We start from the raw sequence: 20928 nt of genomic DNA on the forward strand, positions 1-20928 counted from the left end.
CCCACCGGACGAATCCAGGCCTTTCGCATTGCAGGTGGATTCTTTACTGTCTGAGGAACCAGAAAAGCCCATGAGGGTATTGCTGATACGGAAAATCAGATTCAACATGCATCATTATTTCTCAAAGCAGAACTGCTAAGCAGCAAAAGGTGAAGAGAGCTAGAAAGAATAGTAAAAAAAAAAAAAGGGGGGGGGATGAAACAGAGACAAAAAATGTACACGTAACTCATTAAATACATGTATTTTCTCAGAAGTTCTCAAAGTGCTTCTGACTTCCACTCTCTAATTAAAAAGTACTTGGCAGTTCAAAGCTTCCAAGGAAAGCTTTTCATCTTTCAGTGCCCATGAGGAGGATTTTTCTCAGGAAATAAAGGACACAAAAACATCAGTCTCACTAACAGACAGTGCCTGCACTGCTGGCAGTATCATTCAGCACGCTGGAGCACATGCTTTATGCGGAATGCTGTCACTGAATCCTCGAAACAACCCTACAGTAGGCATTACCTTCCCTTTACAGATGAAGAAATGGAGGCTCAAGGGCTGTAGAAAATAAGGTGAGAAAATCAGAATTCATCCTAAAGTAAAAAAGCGGGGTGGCTCAGAACATAACTGGAACTCTAGAGATACCGAGACTGAAGTCTGTGCAGTAGCTGTATGACCAAACTAGTAAGATGGGAATATACACAGTACATACGGACTTCTTTACCTGGTTGTTAGTTAACCTAGCTTCATACGTAAAGTATGCAGCTCACTGCTGGCTTCAAATAAGTGCTCTATGAAGGGCAGTTTGGTGCAGTGCTGCAGAGTAAAACTCTCAAAGCCACCCTGCTTGGGTTTAAAAGTCGCTCTGTTATTTACCAGCTGTGTGACTATAGGTAAGACCCTCAAATCTTCCTGTGCCTTGGATTCTTCATCTATAAAGTGGGAATAGTAATAGTAGCTACCTCATAGAGTTGTAAGGATTAAATGATTGCTAACTAAAATTGCTTTGAACTGTATCTGATTCAGATACAAACGAGGGCCATTATTTTTCACTAATTATATCAATGATTATCATAATTTTCAATCCTATCTGCAAAGTTCTTCATTCTACCATACCTCTCTCATAAAGAGCAAAATTAGAAACCATACACCAATGTGCTTACTTTAAATCTCTACTTAGATATCTCAAAAAGGTTATTAACTCCTAGATTATACCTCCACAGGTGCCTCCTCTCAAAGGAAAAAACAAGCCTGCTTCTTTTCCAGTTTTCTTCATCTTGGTAAGTTTCCTAATACCTAAGATTTACCCTTGATTCTTTCCTGTGAACAGCAAATCCAGAACATCAGCAAGTCCCAAACCTTCCACTTTTCTCCAAATCTAAAACAATCAAGCCATGGTCTATAACAAAAGTACTTCTGATATATTATTTGCATGTGTGTGTCTTGCCACTTCCCATTCAACAGGAATAAGAAAACAAGACTGAGAAAGACAGACAAAACTACCCAAGCTGAAAACAAAGGAATGGACCTGGGGTTTAACACTGAAACATAATCAGCATTCCCCTAACAACAGGGAAAAGACAGGAATCTGTTATCAATACAGTTACTCAGGTTTGTGCTAGAAGCACAAACTGATGAAATATGACACCCAAATGAGGTCAAGATAGTAAAAAAGAAACAAAAAGGGTTAATATGTAAAAAGCCAGTTTTCCTATGCACCAAGAATAACCAACAAGAAAATGGGATGGAAAAGGATCCTAATTATAGGAACCACAAAAAGTATTAAGGAAGCTTTGAAATAAAGTTAACAAAAATATTCAATTAAATTTTATTGCAGGTCATAGCAGATAACCTGATTAAATATAAACTTGCTCCTCAATAGGAAGATATAACAATGTTCCTTCTGAGTTTAATTATAAAAATTTACTAACAAGAGTCGGTAATTTGATTAAAGAGATATAAAGGTTTTAAAATTCACATAAGACATATAAATAAAATCCATAAAATCCACTTTTATCATGCACTAAACAGCACTGTCCTATCAGAGTATGTAAGAACAGAAAAATTAACCCAGAAATGGACCCAAGTATATTATCTAAGGTTATATGCCAAAGGTTAGCATTTTAATTCACCTAAAGAAAAGGAATATTCAATACTTTTAAAGATTTCTTAAATGAGATGATCTATCAAAAGTAAATCCAGATGATTCAAGTGTTAAAGATGAAACCATGAATTTGTGATGAGAATTTTGTATACATAAAAGCAAAGAAACCATTTAAAAAAAAAAAACAAAAACTTGGCTATTTACAAGAAAGGTAAGGGTTTTTTCTTTTTTAATGTCTGAATACATCAAAAGCAAAACGCCCCAGAAAACAGCAGAATACACTCTGCAAACCAATTCTACTATCTTTAATGGTAGTGAAACTTTCTCACAATCTGGCCATGACCTAGTTTGGAGGGGGTTATGGTCCACACCTGCCTTTTGCTGTGTATGCCCATGTATTTTAGGAAAATAAGAGATGCCATCAGTAATTATTAGCTAAAACTCCATTTTTAATCTGGAACATACTTGATACTTTCCCAAAAACATAAATTAAGAGGCTACCTCAAAAAACTGCATTTACCAACAATAAGTAACAAAGACCACTTTTTGTTATGAGAAACACTTTAGCTTAGATAGAAAAATCTGAGTGTGTCAGGGGCGGGGGTGGGGGCGGGGGGGGGGCTGGGCGGGGCAGGGGGAGTCGGGTGAAAAGTGCAGGACTCCTCATTGATCACAACTAAAACATTTCACAGTTGGAGACTACTTCAGAATTGAAAGAAGTCAAATAATACACTTCCCTTAACACACAAGGAAGCCAGAATCCACCATTACAAATGATCTGGAAGATAAACATACAGCAACATTAGTAAGTAGAAGATGACAGTCACGCTTTCCCAGGAAATTGTGAGGAACAGTGAGATTGTAAACCCCTGTACTGGTGGGAGGAAAGTGGACAGTTCAGTTTCACAGTATGCTGCAAAATACAAAATTTAAACCAAGATTTGGAAGGCTGCATTTAACTGAGAAAAAACACTTGAAATCTAAAATCAGCACCCCACTCTCATACAAAATTACCATAGGAAGACTGAGGGCAGCTCTAGTACTATACCCCAAAAAGAACATTAAAAAAAAAAGGATATGCGGAACCTAGAAAAATGGTATAGATGCTTACTTGCAAAACAGAAATAGAGACACAGATGGAGAGAACAAACGTATGGACACAAAGTGGGGAAGGGGGGGTGGGGAGGTCTGGGATTGGCATATGTATATTACTATGTATAAAATAGATAACTAATGAGAACTGACTGTTTAGTTCAGGGAACTCTACTCAGTGCTCTGTGGTGACCTTTAGGTTACCTTTAGGTCATCTTCCCGTTTATCGGAAGGAAATCCAAGGAAGAGGGGATATATATACATGCAGCTGATTCACTCTGCTGTACAGGAGAAACTAACACAACATTGTAAACCAACTATATTCCAATTTTTTAAAAAAAGGGGGTGGGGAGGGAGGAAATTCCAGGCACTCCAGTGGTTAGGACTCTGCTTTCTCACTACCGAGGCTCCGAGTTCAATCCCTGGTTGGGGAATTGAGATCCCGTAAGGCATGGCCAAAAGGAAAAAAAAAAAAGAAGAAGAATATAGCAGTGTATTAACAGCACCTATTCAGAAAGAAGATACATGGGGCAAAGCAAAGACTGGTGAGAATTCAAGGGAACTGCATAATTCATTCATGAAGAATTTAGATCCAGGAAAATTCATACATTTTTCTAAGTTAAATATGTACCATGTAACAAACAAAATAGCCAAACATATGCTTTTTGCCTTAAAGACTTCCAATCTCACCAGAAAGAAAGGCCTTACAGCATTTCCAGGAAGTATGAAATGTTATCATTTGGAATATGAGAGAACTTTAGAGGCACAATTTCAAATAGCACTTGAGCGAGAAAGTGAAAAATGTTTTCCTTAGTTATTCTAATCTCTAGTCCAGGGGCTGGCAGAGGTTTTCTGTGAAGGTCCAATTAACAAATATTTTAGGTTCTGCCAGCCAAATAGTCTCTGTGGTGACTACTCTACACAGCAGCTGGAAAGCAGCCACAGATAACGCGTAAGTGAATAGGTGTAGCAGCCTTCCAGAAAAATAGGCTGAGAGCCTAGGTTAAAGATGGTTAAAGACAGAAGCAGTACCACAACCAGATGCAATGCATGGATCCTGACTGGCTTCTGGTCGGAGAGATGGGGTGACGCAGAAGAGATGCTGCGTGCCTGAACTCAGTCAATGGTGGCAGCAGTGCAGAGGAGGGAGCAGAGCCAAGAGCTGTTCCGGACTTAAAGCCAGCTGGGCATGGCAAACCAGAGGCCTGTGAGACGTGAAGAAGAGGGAGAGTGAAGCATGAGCTTAAGATTTCTAGATGGGTGAGTGGATGAAGGGGGGAGCCAACCTTTCGAGCAATGGGATCCAGAATGAAAAACCAGTATGTGGCAAGATAATTGAGTTCAATTTCGGACATGTTGAGTTTGAAGGGCCCAACAGCAGCTGAAGACATCCAGAAGACATGAAACATAAAACTGGGGAGAGAGATCAAACAAAGCCATGGGAGGGAATAAAGTCTGAAAACTGGTCAAAGGAAAACCAAAGAATGAAAGGGCTTTAAAAGGAGAACATGGTCAACGATTTTAAAAAATGTAGATATCTTATTAAGATAAAAATGGGTAAGTCAGTCTGCTTTTTAAACCACAATTAAAAATAAAAAAGTCTGGATTTGGCATTCAGATCAGTGACCTTAGCAAGAACTATTTTAATCAAGTGAGCAGAAGCCAGATGACAGAGGACTGAGGCAATGTATTAAAGAGTCCAAGTATAGATTATTTTTTTAAGAACTCAAAAGTAAAGAGAAATTCTACAATAACCCCAAGAGAATGGGAGTTTAAAGGAATTTCTTTTAAAGATTATAAAGACTTAAATATGTTTACAGACCATGGGACACACTTAGAGCAAGAAGTGACAGGACAGCAAGGACGCACATTTACTGCACTAAAAGGACAGCTGAGCACAGGCAGATGGACAGTATTCTAACCTTTAAACACTTCTGGTAACTTTAACAGTTTTTCATTAAAACAGCCCCAATTTTTAGTAATTCACCATTATACTTCACATTTAAGTTTCTTTAAAAAAAAAAAGAAAGAAACACAGGAAAATCTATAGCATTAATACAAAAAAACTCACATACCCCTCACCTTAGGAAATATACTACTAACATAATAGAAAACTCCTGTGTACTTTCTCTTGATTATATCTCATTTCTCCCACAGTAGGTAACTGAACAGTAACCACACAAAATGCTGTATTTGAATTCATTCATATGCAAGGCATAATGCTGTTTTGCAAGCTTTATATTTTATATAAATGGTGTGTATGTGTGCTAAGCTGCATCTCACTATAAACTAAAACACATTCTTGGTACCATCTGCAAAATTCTGAATACAAACTACATATCACAGGATACTGCTGAAAATATCCCTCTTTTGCTTAAGGGTGATTGTGGTGTCACAGTTGTATAGAACACTACTTTATTCTTTAAAAAATTATCTGGAGAAGTAATAAAGGTGAAGTGCAGTGAAATAAGGCACACGTGTGCATGTGTATGTACATATAATGTACTGACAGCACCTGGATTTGAGTGGAGGGTATACGGTGTTTGCTGATCTACTTAATTCTTCTGAATGTGTCATGTCAGCTGATGATAAAGTGTGACCTGGAACACTCTGGCTCACAAGAGCAACACTGCCGCCAGCCCTGGTAAAGCACATCAGTCTCCTCAAACTCAAGGGTTATTTGGCGAGTAGTAAGGTCTTACACCTTAAGGCTTTAAGAAATCACTGTGAGAGAGAGTGGCGACTGCAACCATCGCTACGTGTGTGCGGCACAGCCACAAACTGGCAACTCCACCTGCAGAGCTGTGCGGTTCAAAAGAAACTTAAAATTCATACCTTTACCACAGTTCCCATGACTTCTTTTCATCCTTCACTCTACTTACCTGCTAGCCTATGAAGGATTTAGTTGTGTGACCTCTAATTTAGACTAGGCACTAGCCCTCCTCTTCACTGCAGTGAATAAATGAGAAATGCATTCTTTGAAGCCAAGGCAAGTGTATCCAGCACTCCTCACCTTCACTATGAAAACTTTCAAGTAAATTTCTGTATGTATCAATTTAAATGTCAAATCTACTCCATCACCTCTCTCTGGTCAGAAAACTAAAAAAGTCAAATACAAATAGACAAAGACAGTCAAGGATGTGCCCCCACATTTCTGAACTACATGTAGTTTCACAACACGCAATTATCAGGTTTCTGGGCTATCGTTCATGCTGTTTATACTGTCCAGTACACTGCTCTTCACTGATCACTAGGCTACTTTCTAATCTGTAAGATGAAAATTAAACATGTTAAAACAGTGTGTGGGTCATAAGCACCCCATAAGGGTTAGTCAGTCACTATAGTATTACTGTCACTATTATTTATTATCAGCCCTTCAGGAGCCAGGACTGATCTAACAAGTCCTCTCTAATAAACAGATACCGAAGGCTCCATTAGGTTTCTATTATCATTTCTAGTAGCACCTACAAAGATATTTTAACATAAATATGAAACTATGCTGGTAAAAGGGGATTCACAAATGTTTAGAAAAAGACAAAAGCACAAGTCTGCTTCTCTTGAAGAATGCTTTGCTTGCATCTTCTTCTGCATTCTGTTTGGGGATTTAATTCTAAATTTTAGTCCGACTGCTGTACCCATCTTGTTTCCATCTTAGCCTCCACATTAATACTGTCCACCTTTGTGAACTTGTTTTAGAAACAGGCGGGCTATCTTTCCTTCTCAGCCCTTTGTTTTTTTGAAGACTTCTTCCTATGTCCACATCTTAGGCTTCTTTTCACCTGAATGTATACCCATAACACTTTTGGGTTTCTTGACCCATACCGATCTTTGAGAAAATTCTTGAACTCCCATTGTTTCCATTTCAGAAACAGCTTTGCTTTCATGTCCCCAACTGAAAAAGCATATTCAACATGTATTTCCTAAAGTTACTATCCCACTTTCCTGTTTGTTAAGTATGCCACCATTGCTTAGCCTGCAGTAGGTACTCAAGAATTTGCTGCATATATAACCTCTCCAAAGTCTTAACTACAATGATGCTGATGACTCAATACAACTGCTTCCAAGCTGACTTCCTAGAGGAACTTCAAACAAAATTATTCATTGCTTGGCATTAGATGTAACATGTCTCAACCAGACTCTTCCTCCTGAAAAGCACAGGTCCTTCTAGAAAAGTCTCAGGGAAAATAATTCATGCAGTGCCTAAATATCTGACCCTAAACTAGCTGCTTTAACATGTCACATAGCATAATCCTCAAGCCAACCTTATAGACTGGGCACTACACTTCACAGATTAGCAAGGACGGTCTGATAAGTCATCTGGCCAAGCTTACACAGTGATAAGCGTGTAGGGGTAAGTATTGACTCAGGCTGATGATTTAAGTTTGCATCCTTTCCAATAACTTGCTTCTCCAATTACCTATGCCAGAAAATCACGTGTGCCCTCTGCCTCCTCACCTATCACATCCAGTAGGCTGCCAAAGCACGGCATGGTTGCTACGTGCACAGCTTTGGAGTCAGACAGATCTCAGTGTGAGTGCAGGCTCTGCTACTGATTAGCTGGGAAATACTGGATGATAAAGTACAGAGCAGTTCCTGGTATGGAAGAGAGCACAGAGGCAGAAAGTGAGTAAGTCCACCTGGGACAGTTAGGAAAGGCTTCTCAGATGAGACCCGGACACACGGAGCAATTAAGTGACCTGCCAAGGTTGCACACTGGTACACTGTGGAGCCAGGACTTAAAACACCAGGTCCATCTGGCTGCAGAGACTCGGGCTGGTTACTGGTCTGCTACTGCTCTCCTGTGTGGGAATCATGATTATCCTCAATTCTCTACATGGCTTAGGATAAAAGCATCAAAATAGTTCAATAAACGAATGGACAAACCAATCGTCACAACACAGGGAAATAAGCTGGACTCTGAGAAAACTGTAATCACATACTGAACTTATTTTCTGCCTCACAATCATTAATGAGCTGAGAAAAGCCATTCTAGGATAATAACCGAATGCATGTGCTCTGAACAGAACTTTCATGGGTGGTGGTCTTTTTTTACGGCACGTGGTAACTGATCTCAAGTAATTTTTGTCTTGGTGCCTCAGTTTCCTCTACTGAAATGCAGAGATAAGAACAGCTGATACCTCACAGGGTTGTTGAGGATTAAATGCAGTTAATATGCACAACTGGTTAGCATATAACTTTAGCTCTATAAGCTGTTTACTAAAATGGGTTAAGATCTGAAGGGAGAGTGATAGTTAACTTACAGGAAACATTTTAAGATTCCCCACTCACAAGTTCCCACATAGAATTCTTACTTTACAACCCAGATACGGATGAATACAAATACATCACCAAATAGGCATGAATTTATAAACTTGCTACACTACTAATGACGATAGTTGGAGTCTCGTAAGAAATGCCTTCTCTCACCTGACTGGTTTTTGCTGATCTGCACCTCTCCGTTATTTTGTGGCTGTTGATTTGTTAAAGCATTGCTTTCTGACTGGCTGCTTAACACTTTAACAGCAGATCCCAGGTTTGCTGCTATGACGGGAAAATGCTGACCCCTCTTTAGAAGCTGCTTATGTTCCTGGTGGCGAAATCGAGGTGGTACTTCCCGGGGATACCGAGGCAAGGCCTGTGGTGGCGGCTGCGGCTGCTGCGGCTGCTGCGGTTGCTGCTGCTGCGGTTGCGGCTGTTGCTGCTGCTGCTGCTGATTGTTGGCTGTGGCTCGCTTGGCATTATTATTAGTGCTGGTTGCTGTGGAAGTGCCGTTATTAGAGTTGGCAGGCTGAGGCTGGCTTACACTGGGCTTTATCTGTTCTGGCACTAATCCCAACAAAAGAAAAGGGGTGGAAAAGATTAGCCAGTAAAGTGTACCTCTATTGCAAGCCATCTAAGCAAAAAGGCCCCAAGGAAAACAATCCTAAAGGAATAGACTCTTTATGTGTGCAGGGGTATCCTCATTCACGGGCTCAAGTTTTCTTGGGAAGGATCACTGCCAAGCATCAGATATTTACTTCAGCTAACTACCTATCCGATAAAGGAATGGACAGCTATCAGCATTCCCTGTCCTGGATGACAGCTCAGCTCACCATCTCTTTCTCTTGTTATCTCTGATTAGAGAACAAGCACTGCTCATACAACTCTGTAACTCACAGTAACTAAAAGAACAAAGTTGACAAAGTTTTGGAAGTCCCTAAAGAATCCTCAAGTCATGGGTGACTGTTCTGAATTTACCTCATTCTTAATGCGTTTGATCCCTAGTTTTCATCTTTGAAAGACAACACAAGAGTAAGGGCAAAAAATAATCCTGCTACACAAGGTTAACATTGTTTTTTGTTATTAAAATGTAAAATCTGAATCAAATAAGAAAAATTCAGAAGGGGGACAAAATACAAAGATCATACGATGAGATCTGTGAGACTAACCTAAACTAGAGAAATAATTTGAATATGCTGGCTTAAGCAAATCAGAGAAACACAAACTGTCTATGGTACAAACAGTTGGAAACTACAGTGAATTTCTGGACTCCTAAAAGAGATTAAATAAGTTAACTGGTGGAAATACTCTAAACCAGGGAAACTATACCCAATCTCTAAAACTACCGAGAGGCAGCACGGTCTATACGGTCTATGAACTGTCGGTGCCAGATAGACCCAGGTTTCAATCCCAGTGATGCCTTTAAAAAGCTCTATGTCCCTGGACAAGCTGTATGAACCTGAGCCTGTGGTCTCCTCTGTGAAACAGGGTAACACCTATTGCTCACAGAGCTATCCTAAGGTTAAGTATGTTAATAGTGGTTACAGAGCACCAAACATAAGGCTAGGCAGTATACTCTGGTTTACTGTGCTTTGCTTTATCACACTTCAAAGATACTGCATGCTTGTATGAAAAGTGTGTGGCAACCCTGCATCAAGCAAGTCTATTGGTGGCATTTTTTCCCCAACAGCATCTGCTCACTTTGTCAGTCTGTTTCACCTTTTGGTCATTCTCACAGTATTTCCAACTTTTTAATTATATTTATTATGGTGAACTACGATCAGTGATCTTTGATATTACTGCTGCAAAAAGATTGGGACCCGCAATGGCTCAGCTAATGATTAGCATTTTTAAAGCAATAAATTATTTTAAAATTAAGGTATGTACACTTTTTAAAGACATAGTACTATTAAATATCTTAGACTACAGGACAGAGTAAGCATAACTTTTATATGCACTGGGAAACCAAAAGATTCGTGACTCGCTTTATTGCAGTATTTACTTTATCGTGGTGGCCTGGACCCGAATCTGCAATAAAATGCCTATACGTAGTGTCTATTTTTAAATAATTGGCACAATACCACTTTACTCTTTTGTAGCAATTTAATCAGCTTCGCAGATGCCACCGTCAAATAAACAGTGATTCATCTCCATGTGATTGCTGAGGACACAGAAAACTCTTCAAGAGCACCAGGCCTGAAACTAAAACAGCCCCGCCACTCACGAGCTAGGTTATTTCCGTATCTTTTTCCTTGTCTATATGATATAGACAGTATTGGTCTAATACCCAGCACAATGTAAACACTTAGTAAACAGAAGCCATTACTGCAGCCCAAAAAAGAAATATTCATCAAACACCTACAATGTATATGACTCTGTGATAAAGTACTGGTTACCTAGATTGTTTCCAAGTCACTCAACTTCCTCTTACAAGCCCTCAGATCTACAGCCGCCTCTCATTCAATGGTCTAGCCTTATTATTGTCTTCTTTCTCTGAACAGCTGGAGGATTTAGTTTATATTACTGATACTAATATATGATCTTGACCTCTTATTTTTTAAAAATCTGACTTTAAAAATTACTTTTCTAAAGTAATACAAAAAAAAATTGTAGTTCAGGAGAAATTCCTTAGATTACAAATATTCCAACTACTGCTTCAAAATCCTTCTATTCTTGACGACTGAAAAGCCTCTTATTAACAATTTGGGCCCAGTGTATTCTAGGTCTAATTACTTTATGTATGAAAATTTTGCCTAAGTTAATGCTCTTAGAATGTAACAGTAATGTATATTCCTTTGTTGTGAGGAAAATAAGGAACTAGAATATTCTAAAATATATCTGAAACCAAGAGGATCAAATATATGTTAACTATGATATTATAAGGCACATAAAAACTCTTAACTCCGCTTTCACATGCCTAGTATTGAGCTCAGTATGGTATCTGGCAATTGAATGCAACCTTCAAGTTTTATAGTTACCCACTGCTAAAAAGTAAGTTTGTCCACCACTTTATTCCTAAAGGGAAAAGACTGACAACAATTTAATACCCAAACAATATGTTATTTATGTCAGATAGCAACAGGAAACTGTTCTTTAGTACATTCAAGAAAGTAGGAAAATAACTTACATGGAGACACGTACAAGAACCCTAACGCTACTGTAGAAGCGAGTAGGAATTCAGAAGCAGTATTACACTGGTCACCCAGCAACCCCACACTTACCTCAAAAATTCAAAGAACTCCTGTATTTTTCATCAATAAAGTGCCACAGAGAAAAAGAGGCTGAAATATTGATAGATACTAGTCTCTAGGGCTAGAAAACTTCAGTGACGCCAGCAAAAAACATTGAGACGTAACTACTGATTATAAAACTAAATAATCTGAAGTAAAGTCTCAGATGTAAACATGGGATGTCGTAGCAAAGAAAAAAGGAGCTAACAGTGCATGCAGGTGTGCCAGGATACGGGCGGGGCTGCTGGGTAACAGAAATAAGTATGAGCAATTCTGGCTACTGTCTACGTGTAAAGTTTAGGTTAATTATGTCAGTAAATATCTAAACCACCAGAAGAGGGAAAAATGACAAAACCATTCAACAGACACAGAAAATGCAACATAGAGAATTATTTTAAAATTGTGCTTAACATGAAATACAAAATGAAATGCCAAGCATAAGCCTCAAAAATCTGTAATCACAATAAAAATGTGAATGGTTAACTAGTTAATAAACACCATAAAAAGGGTTAAGAAAAGAAAAAACAAACTTAAGGAATACACTTTGCAAAAATCACTCCTGAAACAAAACAATTCAGGACAACTGGTGGAAAAAAGTACAGAGACAGATACACTAACAAGAAATGCTAACAAAATTTAGATGAAAGCAGACTTTTAAAATTCAAAGAGAACGCATTATAAAGATTCTGCATTTTGATAAAGAAACCAACTAAAAAAGAAACAACCAGGTAAGAACCTTTATATACCAAATCTTAATATCAAAATATGTAAACCAAGTGGAGACAGAAAAGAAAAACTGGAAAAAAAAAAAAAAGCAAAACCTTGAAATCAGGTAACACCTTTTTTGACTATTACTCATGAAATAGTCAGGAAGTGCATACCATTCAGCACTAAAGAAAATATCAATGAATTACAAAAAGTAGGAATAATACAGATGATATTCCTGGACTACAATGTAATCACACTAGAAAAACTAGCAAGTAAAACTGCCTTATTCAAATAAATCTTGAGTTGAAGAGGAAATAAATACCAGGACTCTAGAGCTATCAAAAAAAAATCATGAAAGCAATACACACAATAAATTTTAAGACATGACTAAACCAGGGAATGAGAATGTGAAGAAACCAACTCAAGTTAAAAATCCAACAAAAAAAAGAGGTAAGAAATCAGTAAAGATAAAAACAAAAACCAATGACTTTAAATGTGAATCAATAAGGAAATAAAGATTTAAATATACGATACAAATAGTTTTAAAAGACTATAAACAATATATGCTATAATTTTACATTTTGATCTGAACTATTACACAGTTGATTCAATTTTTTGGAAATGCAAAACAGTGAACCAATAAATCCAAGGCATGATTCTAAGAGAGAAGTAAACAACCAGTTAACCTAATTTTTAAAAAATGAGATGCTTTAGGCTCAACTTATAAATAATTAGAAAAACTGGAGGAGGGAATTATTTACAAGATTCCAGAAGAGGCAGAAAAAATAGACTAATTATCACAAAAAAAATGAAGAAATTATTAAATCATCCATCAGGATCAGATAGTTTGATCAAAACTACCACGCATACTTCATGTTTTAAAAAGCTAGCACATTGTTACAAAACCTCTCTCTAAATCAAATGCTACTCAAATTGCTGTAGGGCACAGCATAAGATCGAATACCAACATTAACACTATTACTAATACATCAGACAGAATTTTAGTAATCTCACACAATGGGGGAAATAAAAGAAGAAATATAAATAGTACTGAGGGAAAAACACATAACTTCATATGTAGAGAGTCTGTAAAGACAAGATCCTATGTGAAATATACACCAATAAAACAGAAAACCCAGCTAATGGCTTGGCAAACCTTTTCTGTAGAGGGCCAGATAGTAAACATTTTAGGCTTTCCAGGCCATACAGTCTCTGTTACAACTACTCAACTCGCTGCTGTAGCACAAAAACCAGCTACAGACAGCACGTAAATGAATGGATATGATTGTGTTCCAACAAAACTTCACATAAAGAAGCAGGCAGTGGGCCAGATTTGGCCTGCAGGATATAGTTTTCCAGTCTCTGCTCTACAAATATAGTTTCCCAAAATGAGCTCACAGAGCAGCAGAAGATCCTATGCTATAATAACAGCAGAAGACATTAAAAGGTCCTGCAAGATTTACCTCTCTAAAAAAGCACCTGGCCCAGATGACTTCACAAGGAGTGTGTGGGTAAATAAGTCCTCAAGAAACATGTATCTATCCTACATAAACTGTTACAGAACAAAGAAGAAAGTACAGGTTCAAAAGACTGGCTGGATTCAAATTTTGGCTCTGAAACTTGGTAGCTTCATGACCATGAGCAAGGTATCTATTCCCTCTGTACCTTTTCTTCATCTGTAAAATAAAGTTAAATATTAATACCTATATCTATAAGGTTTTGTGGGGGTTACATTACTTTGCCAACAAAGGTCCGTCTAGTCAAGGCTATGGTTTTTCCTGTGGTCATGTATGGATGTGAGAGTTGGACTGTGAAAAAGGCTGAGCACCGAGGAATTGATGCTTTTGAACTGTGGTGTTGGAGAAGACTCTTGAGAGTCCCTTGGACTGCAAGGAGATCCAACCAGTCCATACTAAAGGAGATCAGCCCTGGGATTTCTTCGGAAGGAATGACGTTGAAGCTGAAACTCCAGTACTTCGGCCACCTCACGCAAAGAGTTGACTCATTGGAAAAAGACTCTGATGCTGGGAGGGATTGGGGGCAGGAGGAGAAGGGGACGACAGAGGATGAGATGGCTGGATGGCATCACTGACTTGATGGACCTGAGTCTCAGTGAACTCCGGGAGTTGGTGTTGGACAGGGAGGCCTGGAGTGCTGCGATTCATGGGGTCGCAAAGAGTCGGACGCGACTGAGCGACTGATCTGATTTGATCTGAACACAATAATGGATGTAAAGAATTATCAATAAAAACTGTATCTGGCACATGGCTAGTATTCAATAAACATTAGTGATTACTATTACCAGTTAGGTAAAAAAGGCAGATGAACCCCAGGTTTCTGGCCTGGAATTTGAGTAGTGAGTGGTACCATTTACAAAGATACAAAATAGAGAAAAAATTAAATCTGGAAAGTATGTGTGAAAGAACGAGTTTAATTAGTTTTTGTTGTTGTTGTTGGTAGGTTTATTACTATAGGACAGCCATTCTTGAACTTTTTGGTTCAAGGCCCTTTACAATTTTAAAAATTTGGAACACCAAAAATCTTTCATTTATGTGGGTTACACCTATAGATATTTACCATGCTAGAAAATTTAAAAAAAATTTTAAATATTTATTAAGTCATTAGGAAAATCCTTTATATATTAAAAGTTCTTTTTTTTGGGGAAAAAAAAAAAACTATTTCCCAAAAAAAGAAAAAAAAAAAGCTTGCATTGTTTTTTATTTTTGCAAATCCCTTTAACATCTGGCTTAACAGAAGGCAGGTGGATTCTCACAACCACTTCTGCATCCAGTTGGTCGTGATTTGCACACTGTGTCCCCTCTAGAAAACTTCACTATACACTCATGGGAGAATAAGTGAACTAGACAAATAAAGTCTTTCTATTATAATGGAAACAGTTTTAACCTTGTGGGTCTCAAGAGAGCTTCAGGGAGCCTCCCGTGGCCTCAGGTAAACTATGAAAACCATTGCTATAGGAATGCTAAATGATTGGGAGCAAGATGGTTCTAGAATTCAGTGAAAGTTTGAACTTCTTAAAAATATGGGTTTAGCATTCAACATACAGGTAGAAAAAACAGCTATGAAGCTGTAAAATAAGAAATGGCAAGACTTAGAAAGAATAGGTTAGACTCATCAATTCAATCATGCAAAAACCCAACTAGTCTCCTTGACTTAAGTGGTGATCCCACCCTACCCTCTTTTCACTCTTTGCCCAAACCTGTGCCCTGTGTTATCCATATTTTTAAAGTGCTCTCAGAATTAATGCAAAGTCTTTAACACAGCCCCTGTTTACCACTTTTCCAGATTCATAACCCTGCTATATCCACATACATCTCCTCTTCTGCATCAAATGTCTGTGGTTTTCCAAAAGGTATCATGCTCTCTTATGACATTCCTTTCTTCAAAATATTTCTGTCCACCACCTTTCCTAGGAAACAACCAATCAACCCCCAACTTCTCCCTCTCCCAGACTCAGCTAATATTAGAAGTATATTATGACAATGCCCCTCCCCCACTCCCACAAAACTCGGGGGCATCTCTTACACTGCAATGTGCTCTGTAAGTGCAGGTTTCTTATTTTTTCTTCCTTTCTCCACTGGTGTTCCCAGAACCAAACAGAGCAAATGGTCAAGAACTATTGGTTGAACAACAACTTATTAACCGTCAGCATATATGAGATGACTGAATCCAAAAAACAAGGCAGAATGATACTAAGGATGAAACACTGCAACACCAACGTTCAAGAGGTGGAATAATCAGGAACCAATGAAGAAGGACAAAGAATGACCAAGGGAAGTAGAAAGAGTAAGGACAGTGATGGTCACTGCGTAAGTACACTGCTGAGTAACTCAATGGTCACAAACACCTGCTCTAAAAGAAATCCAGAGCCAACATCCAGAAAACAAGACAAGTTTAGTCAATATGCTTGTTAGTGTGGAAAAGACATTCTAATTAGCCCTAACATTATCCATAATATCAGAAAAGTATTCTGAAGAAATTTCATTCAGCTAGTATAAAACATATTCACTGCAATTTTTCACTTTTACTTTTTTTTTTGGCCATACCATGACCCAATTTGTCTTTTGCAGTTTAAAGGAGATAGGCAAAATTTGAATTGGCCCAGAAATAAACAAGCATTTTAATCTTTGAAAATGGAAAAATTACTCAAGAAAGAATTTAAATCCACATCTTCCTGCACTTTACTCCAAATCAAGACTCTGTGAAACAATATTACAATTAAATTATTAACTTTTGCTTTTTTCTACTTTTATCCTAATTTTATGGCATTTCTAAATGTAAAAACATCATTTCATTCTGTAAACCTTAAACTGTTGCTAAAAAAAAATTAATTGGAAAAAAAGAAAAACCCACAGCAATAGTCTTACATTCAAATAAAAAACCAATAAAAAAAACCAATTTAATATCCAAAGTTCTAAATATACCAACCTCTAAATTTGTAAAAACAAGTTGTTATGTACTCTTATTCCTTAATGATTGAAATTATCTTATATGAATATTTGCTTCTTTAAAATAACATTTAAAAAATTTGTTAACATTTTAATACATTTCAGAAAAAAATTAAAATGAACTTTCCTTCAGCTATCTACAAATTTAAAGAACAGTTTAAATACAAACCAGCCATCAGTCACCTTGTATTACTACTGAACTCCCCAAAACATCAGTTAATACATCTTAATAACTCAAGATCTTCCCTTATTATCCTTTTGAAGTTTACAAATCAGCTTTGCATAAAAGTTTTCCTATTGGCTACACTGCAAATCTTCTAAAAGTACAAGCATAAATAATAACCATAGTATACAAACTGCCATTTTAAGATATGGTTTCACTTTAACAGAAAGAAGTATTAAATGGATGTCTGGAAAATAAAAAACCACATACAGATTTTCATTTGAATTATTCAAAGGACAAAAATAGTTAAAATTACTAAGCATCTATAAAATATAGAGTGCTTGGGCAAACTTACATTAACCTAGAATTACTATTTCCAATCTCAGTATGTATCATTATATGGGAAAAACAAAAGTCAACCTCTTTGAAGGCAAGATGGCATGTACCAATGAAAGCTGGTCAGTTAGAAAACAAAATTGTTCAAATATTTTTAAAAAGTTTGTGTCATCTATAGATTAATAGTCCTTAAAACCTTTATTACAAGGAATTATTTTATGCTCTTAAGGGTCACAAAATAAAGTAACTTTGGGAAGAAAAGTTAACATGTAACAAACTAGTATATTTAAACTTTACTGTTTATCAGGCAATACCATGTATAATATTTATCTTTCTTCCTTATTAATGTTTCTAATATGTAATTATAATCTCTTTAAGCCTAAATTCTCAAATTAATTATTCTAGTTGTTCTACTAAAATAATAAGGTAGCTTTTAATAACATTCACTTTAAAGAATCTGCCTCACGTTCAGAGAAGTGAAAACAAGTATGGGCAATAAAATAAAAAATCAATTATTTCAGCTTTCCTGATGAATAACAGCAACATTATCCATTTGCAGTCAAGAGTTTCACAAAGCACAAACCTGATAAAAACTTCATAGCAGATTAGAAAATTCTGTATATCAAGAAATTCCAAAGATAGGTGTTTCCAACTTTTGTTGCTTCCCCACTCTGCAGCTTTCAGAAGAAAATCGAGGAAAGGCATAATGTCATTTTACTGCTACAGAAATAATGCTTGCCAACTATCCCTATATATGAGGCCCAATAACTTGAATTCCATCTTCTTATATTTTAAGCGTGAGGTGGAAAGGGAAAGAAGCAGCTAGCTGAAAATGTGAAGAGCAATTGTACTCAATTATAATGAGCTTATAAATCAAATTTATCAAAAACATAGCCAAACACTGTACTACTATAAAGATCATTTCTGCTATCATTAATAAGCATACTGGATGATTTAACAATATTGATTCTACTTCCCCTGTATAATATATGTTCTTTGTCCTTTACTAACTTGTCAGTTTTAGAACACTGAAAGGCACAGAGGGGGAACTCTGGCTTTTCAGTTGACACACAAAGATGCAGTGCTAAAGCCTTCATTGTGGATAAATGGCTGCAGTTTTAAGTGCCACTAGCCAATCTGCAAAATAGCTAAATGCTTGTCAATCCATTAACTTCTGCTAATCCTTAACAAGTTGAACTGAATGGCCTTTTGAGAACTTGAAAAATAAGACTTAAAAACTAATGTTAAACATAATAAACTATATTTATATTGTATACAGGCACGAGCAAATCTTAATTTTTCTTTTTTTGCCACGTGGGATCTTAGTTCCCCAACCAGGGGTCGAACCGTTGTCCCCTACATTGGGAGTGTGGAGCCTTAACCACTGGACCACAAGAGAGGTCTCAAATCTTAGCCATTTGTTTAAAGGTTCCTCAGAAAAAATACCAAACAGCAAAATATAAACAATCACTTCAAAATTAGATCCCAAATTTAAAACAAACATTAAATTGAATTCACTTGGGTGTTTTTTCTCTTTTTTTGGCCATGCCAAGGGGCATGTGGTATCTTAGCTCCTCAAACAGGGCTCAAATCCATACCCCATGAAGTGCAAACAGAGTCCTAACCACTGGATCACCAGGGAATTCCTGAATTCCCTTAGTTTTGATTCATTTCAAAATCCCAGAGAAATCAGAAATTTTCCTGGTCTTAGCTCTGCTGCTTCAAAGAACTCTTATCTTCCTACCCCAAATCTCCCATCTTAAATTACCAACACAAAGAGAAACAGAACTGATTTGTCCTTCTGCAATCCTCTAGGTTTTGATGACTGAATAAATTATTCTGCCAAGCTTCATTAATGAATTTCTGGATGAAGTCACCTTATTAACAAATTCTGTTCTTCAGCAAAACATCGAAGGAAGGTTTATCTGTTCTAAAGTACAGATCTTTAAGAGCTAGAGAATACCCACACAACATTCACAATATGGTAGTCTCAAGATTTTTGGTTCATCTCTCCATCAAATCTTGCCCAAATGTGTGAGATGCAGAGAAGTGGGAAGATGAAAGATTTATTTTTCAGGCAGAGGCTCATGCTTAAAAAAGAAAAAAAACTGCCTACTGTAATTTTTTACAAAGGGAACTCTACTCAATATTCGGTAGTAACGTAAACGAGAAAAGAATCTGAAAAAGAATGGATGTAAATACATGTATATGTGCAACTGATTCACTCTGCTGTACACCTAAAACTAACACAACATTGTCAGTCAACTACACTCCTATACAAAATAAAAATTAAAACAAGATTTACTGCCCTCAAGTCTCTTCTTCATATAACTAACAATTCTAGAAGTGACCCCCAAATTTAACTAAAAGTGCTATGGGGAATGGGGAAATGTGTTTACAAACAAAAAACACACACACCAAACCAAACAAAAACCAGGTTCTTCAAGCCTCACCGATTCACTAAATCAGAACCTGCATTTTAAAAAATGTACCACGTGGTTCTCATGTCTGAGTAAATTTGGAAAATCGTTCTACTAGACACTGTAGCAACACTTACAGAACTTTTGACTTTTGTTTGTGACTCCAAAGGGGAAAAAAGGGTAACACCTAAAAATTCAATTAGAAGTCAGTAACAGGAACAACAGAAGTCCCAAACATACTGGAAAAAAAAAAAAAAAGTTCACAAAATTTGTATAACAGAGGAACTGTCATAATCACTGAAGATACAAACTAAGAAATACTGGATGAAGAAATAATTTTTTTAAATCAGAAAAACCACTCCCATATATATAAAAATGAAGTTCAGAAAAATTAAGCAGTTAATACTATACAATGCTGTTGTTTTTAAACACACATAAGCCCTCACGGGTCTGATATTTAGGTATTTCTCCCTGGAATCTCATCCTCAGAACAACCTAAAACATATGATACAGTCCATAATTTTAGAATTTTTTTCATCAAACACATCAAATGGAATTGTTAATGAGCTTATTATACAGAGAGCTCATGTAAATAGAAAACAAAAACTCTTAGCTCAAAAAGTAAATGGGTAGAGAAGAATGGATAATTTTTAAGAGCAAAAAAGTACAAATAATAACACATAACACTCCATTTTACCAATAAACAAAATTGATTTCTATTTAAATCAAAGCAATAAAATACCAATTTTAGCCTGACAAACTTATAAAGATCATATATCCCACCCTCATATTCCTTGCACTACTGCAGAAACACTACTGTGATTCACCCATGTTGGGCTGGGTTCTACTTTAATGAGAGGAAAAAGCAAGTCATCGTCTGGGTGAGGAGGAACTCTGAAACGACTGGGGAAACTACTAGCATGATGTTTCAAGGGACTCAAAGGTTGCTAAGATACTGCAAAACCATAGCTGTGAAGCTAAAATTTACCAAGTATCAGCTGGATACCATGCAATTTAATATCCCTTTATCCTCACATGATTCTACGCATTTGAATTATTACCTCAATTTTACCAGTAAGGCAACTAAGGCTCAGAAGAAGGCTGCCCATGATTAAACATCTAGTAAATGGTGGAGCTAAAATTTAAAACCAAATCTGACCTCCATACC

General features: G+C 36.9%; 1 protein-coding gene across 16 annotated transcripts in view; it reads right to left on the minus strand.

Annotated features, from left to right (window-relative positions):
• Positions 1 to 20928, minus strand: part of TNRC6A (trinucleotide repeat containing adaptor 6A) — a 96800-nt gene that overhangs the window by 36561 nt on the left and 39311 nt on the right. For 8 of the 16 annotated variants that reach the window (XR_015154615.1, XM_086375277.1, XM_086375276.1 and 5 more), the window contains one exon: positions 8606 to 9004. The exons of the other annotated variants lie outside the window; for them this stretch is intronic. Coding sequence is in view for 4 of the 8 variants with exons in the window: in XM_086375272.1 (XP_086231398.1) it covers positions 8606 to 9004 (399 nt within the window). In the remaining 4 variants the exon portion in view is untranslated. The remainder of the gene's footprint in view (positions 1 to 8605; positions 9005 to 20928) is intronic. 16 annotated transcript variants of the gene reach the window in all.

The sequence above is a fragment of the Bos grunniens genome, chromosome 25 (genome assembly GCF_055505025.1).
Source record: "Bos grunniens cultivar Pamir isolate PY7600 chromosome 25, Bosgru_T2T1.0, whole genome shotgun sequence".
Classification (NCBI taxonomy): Eukaryota; Metazoa; Chordata; class Mammalia; order Artiodactyla; family Bovidae; genus Bos; species Bos grunniens.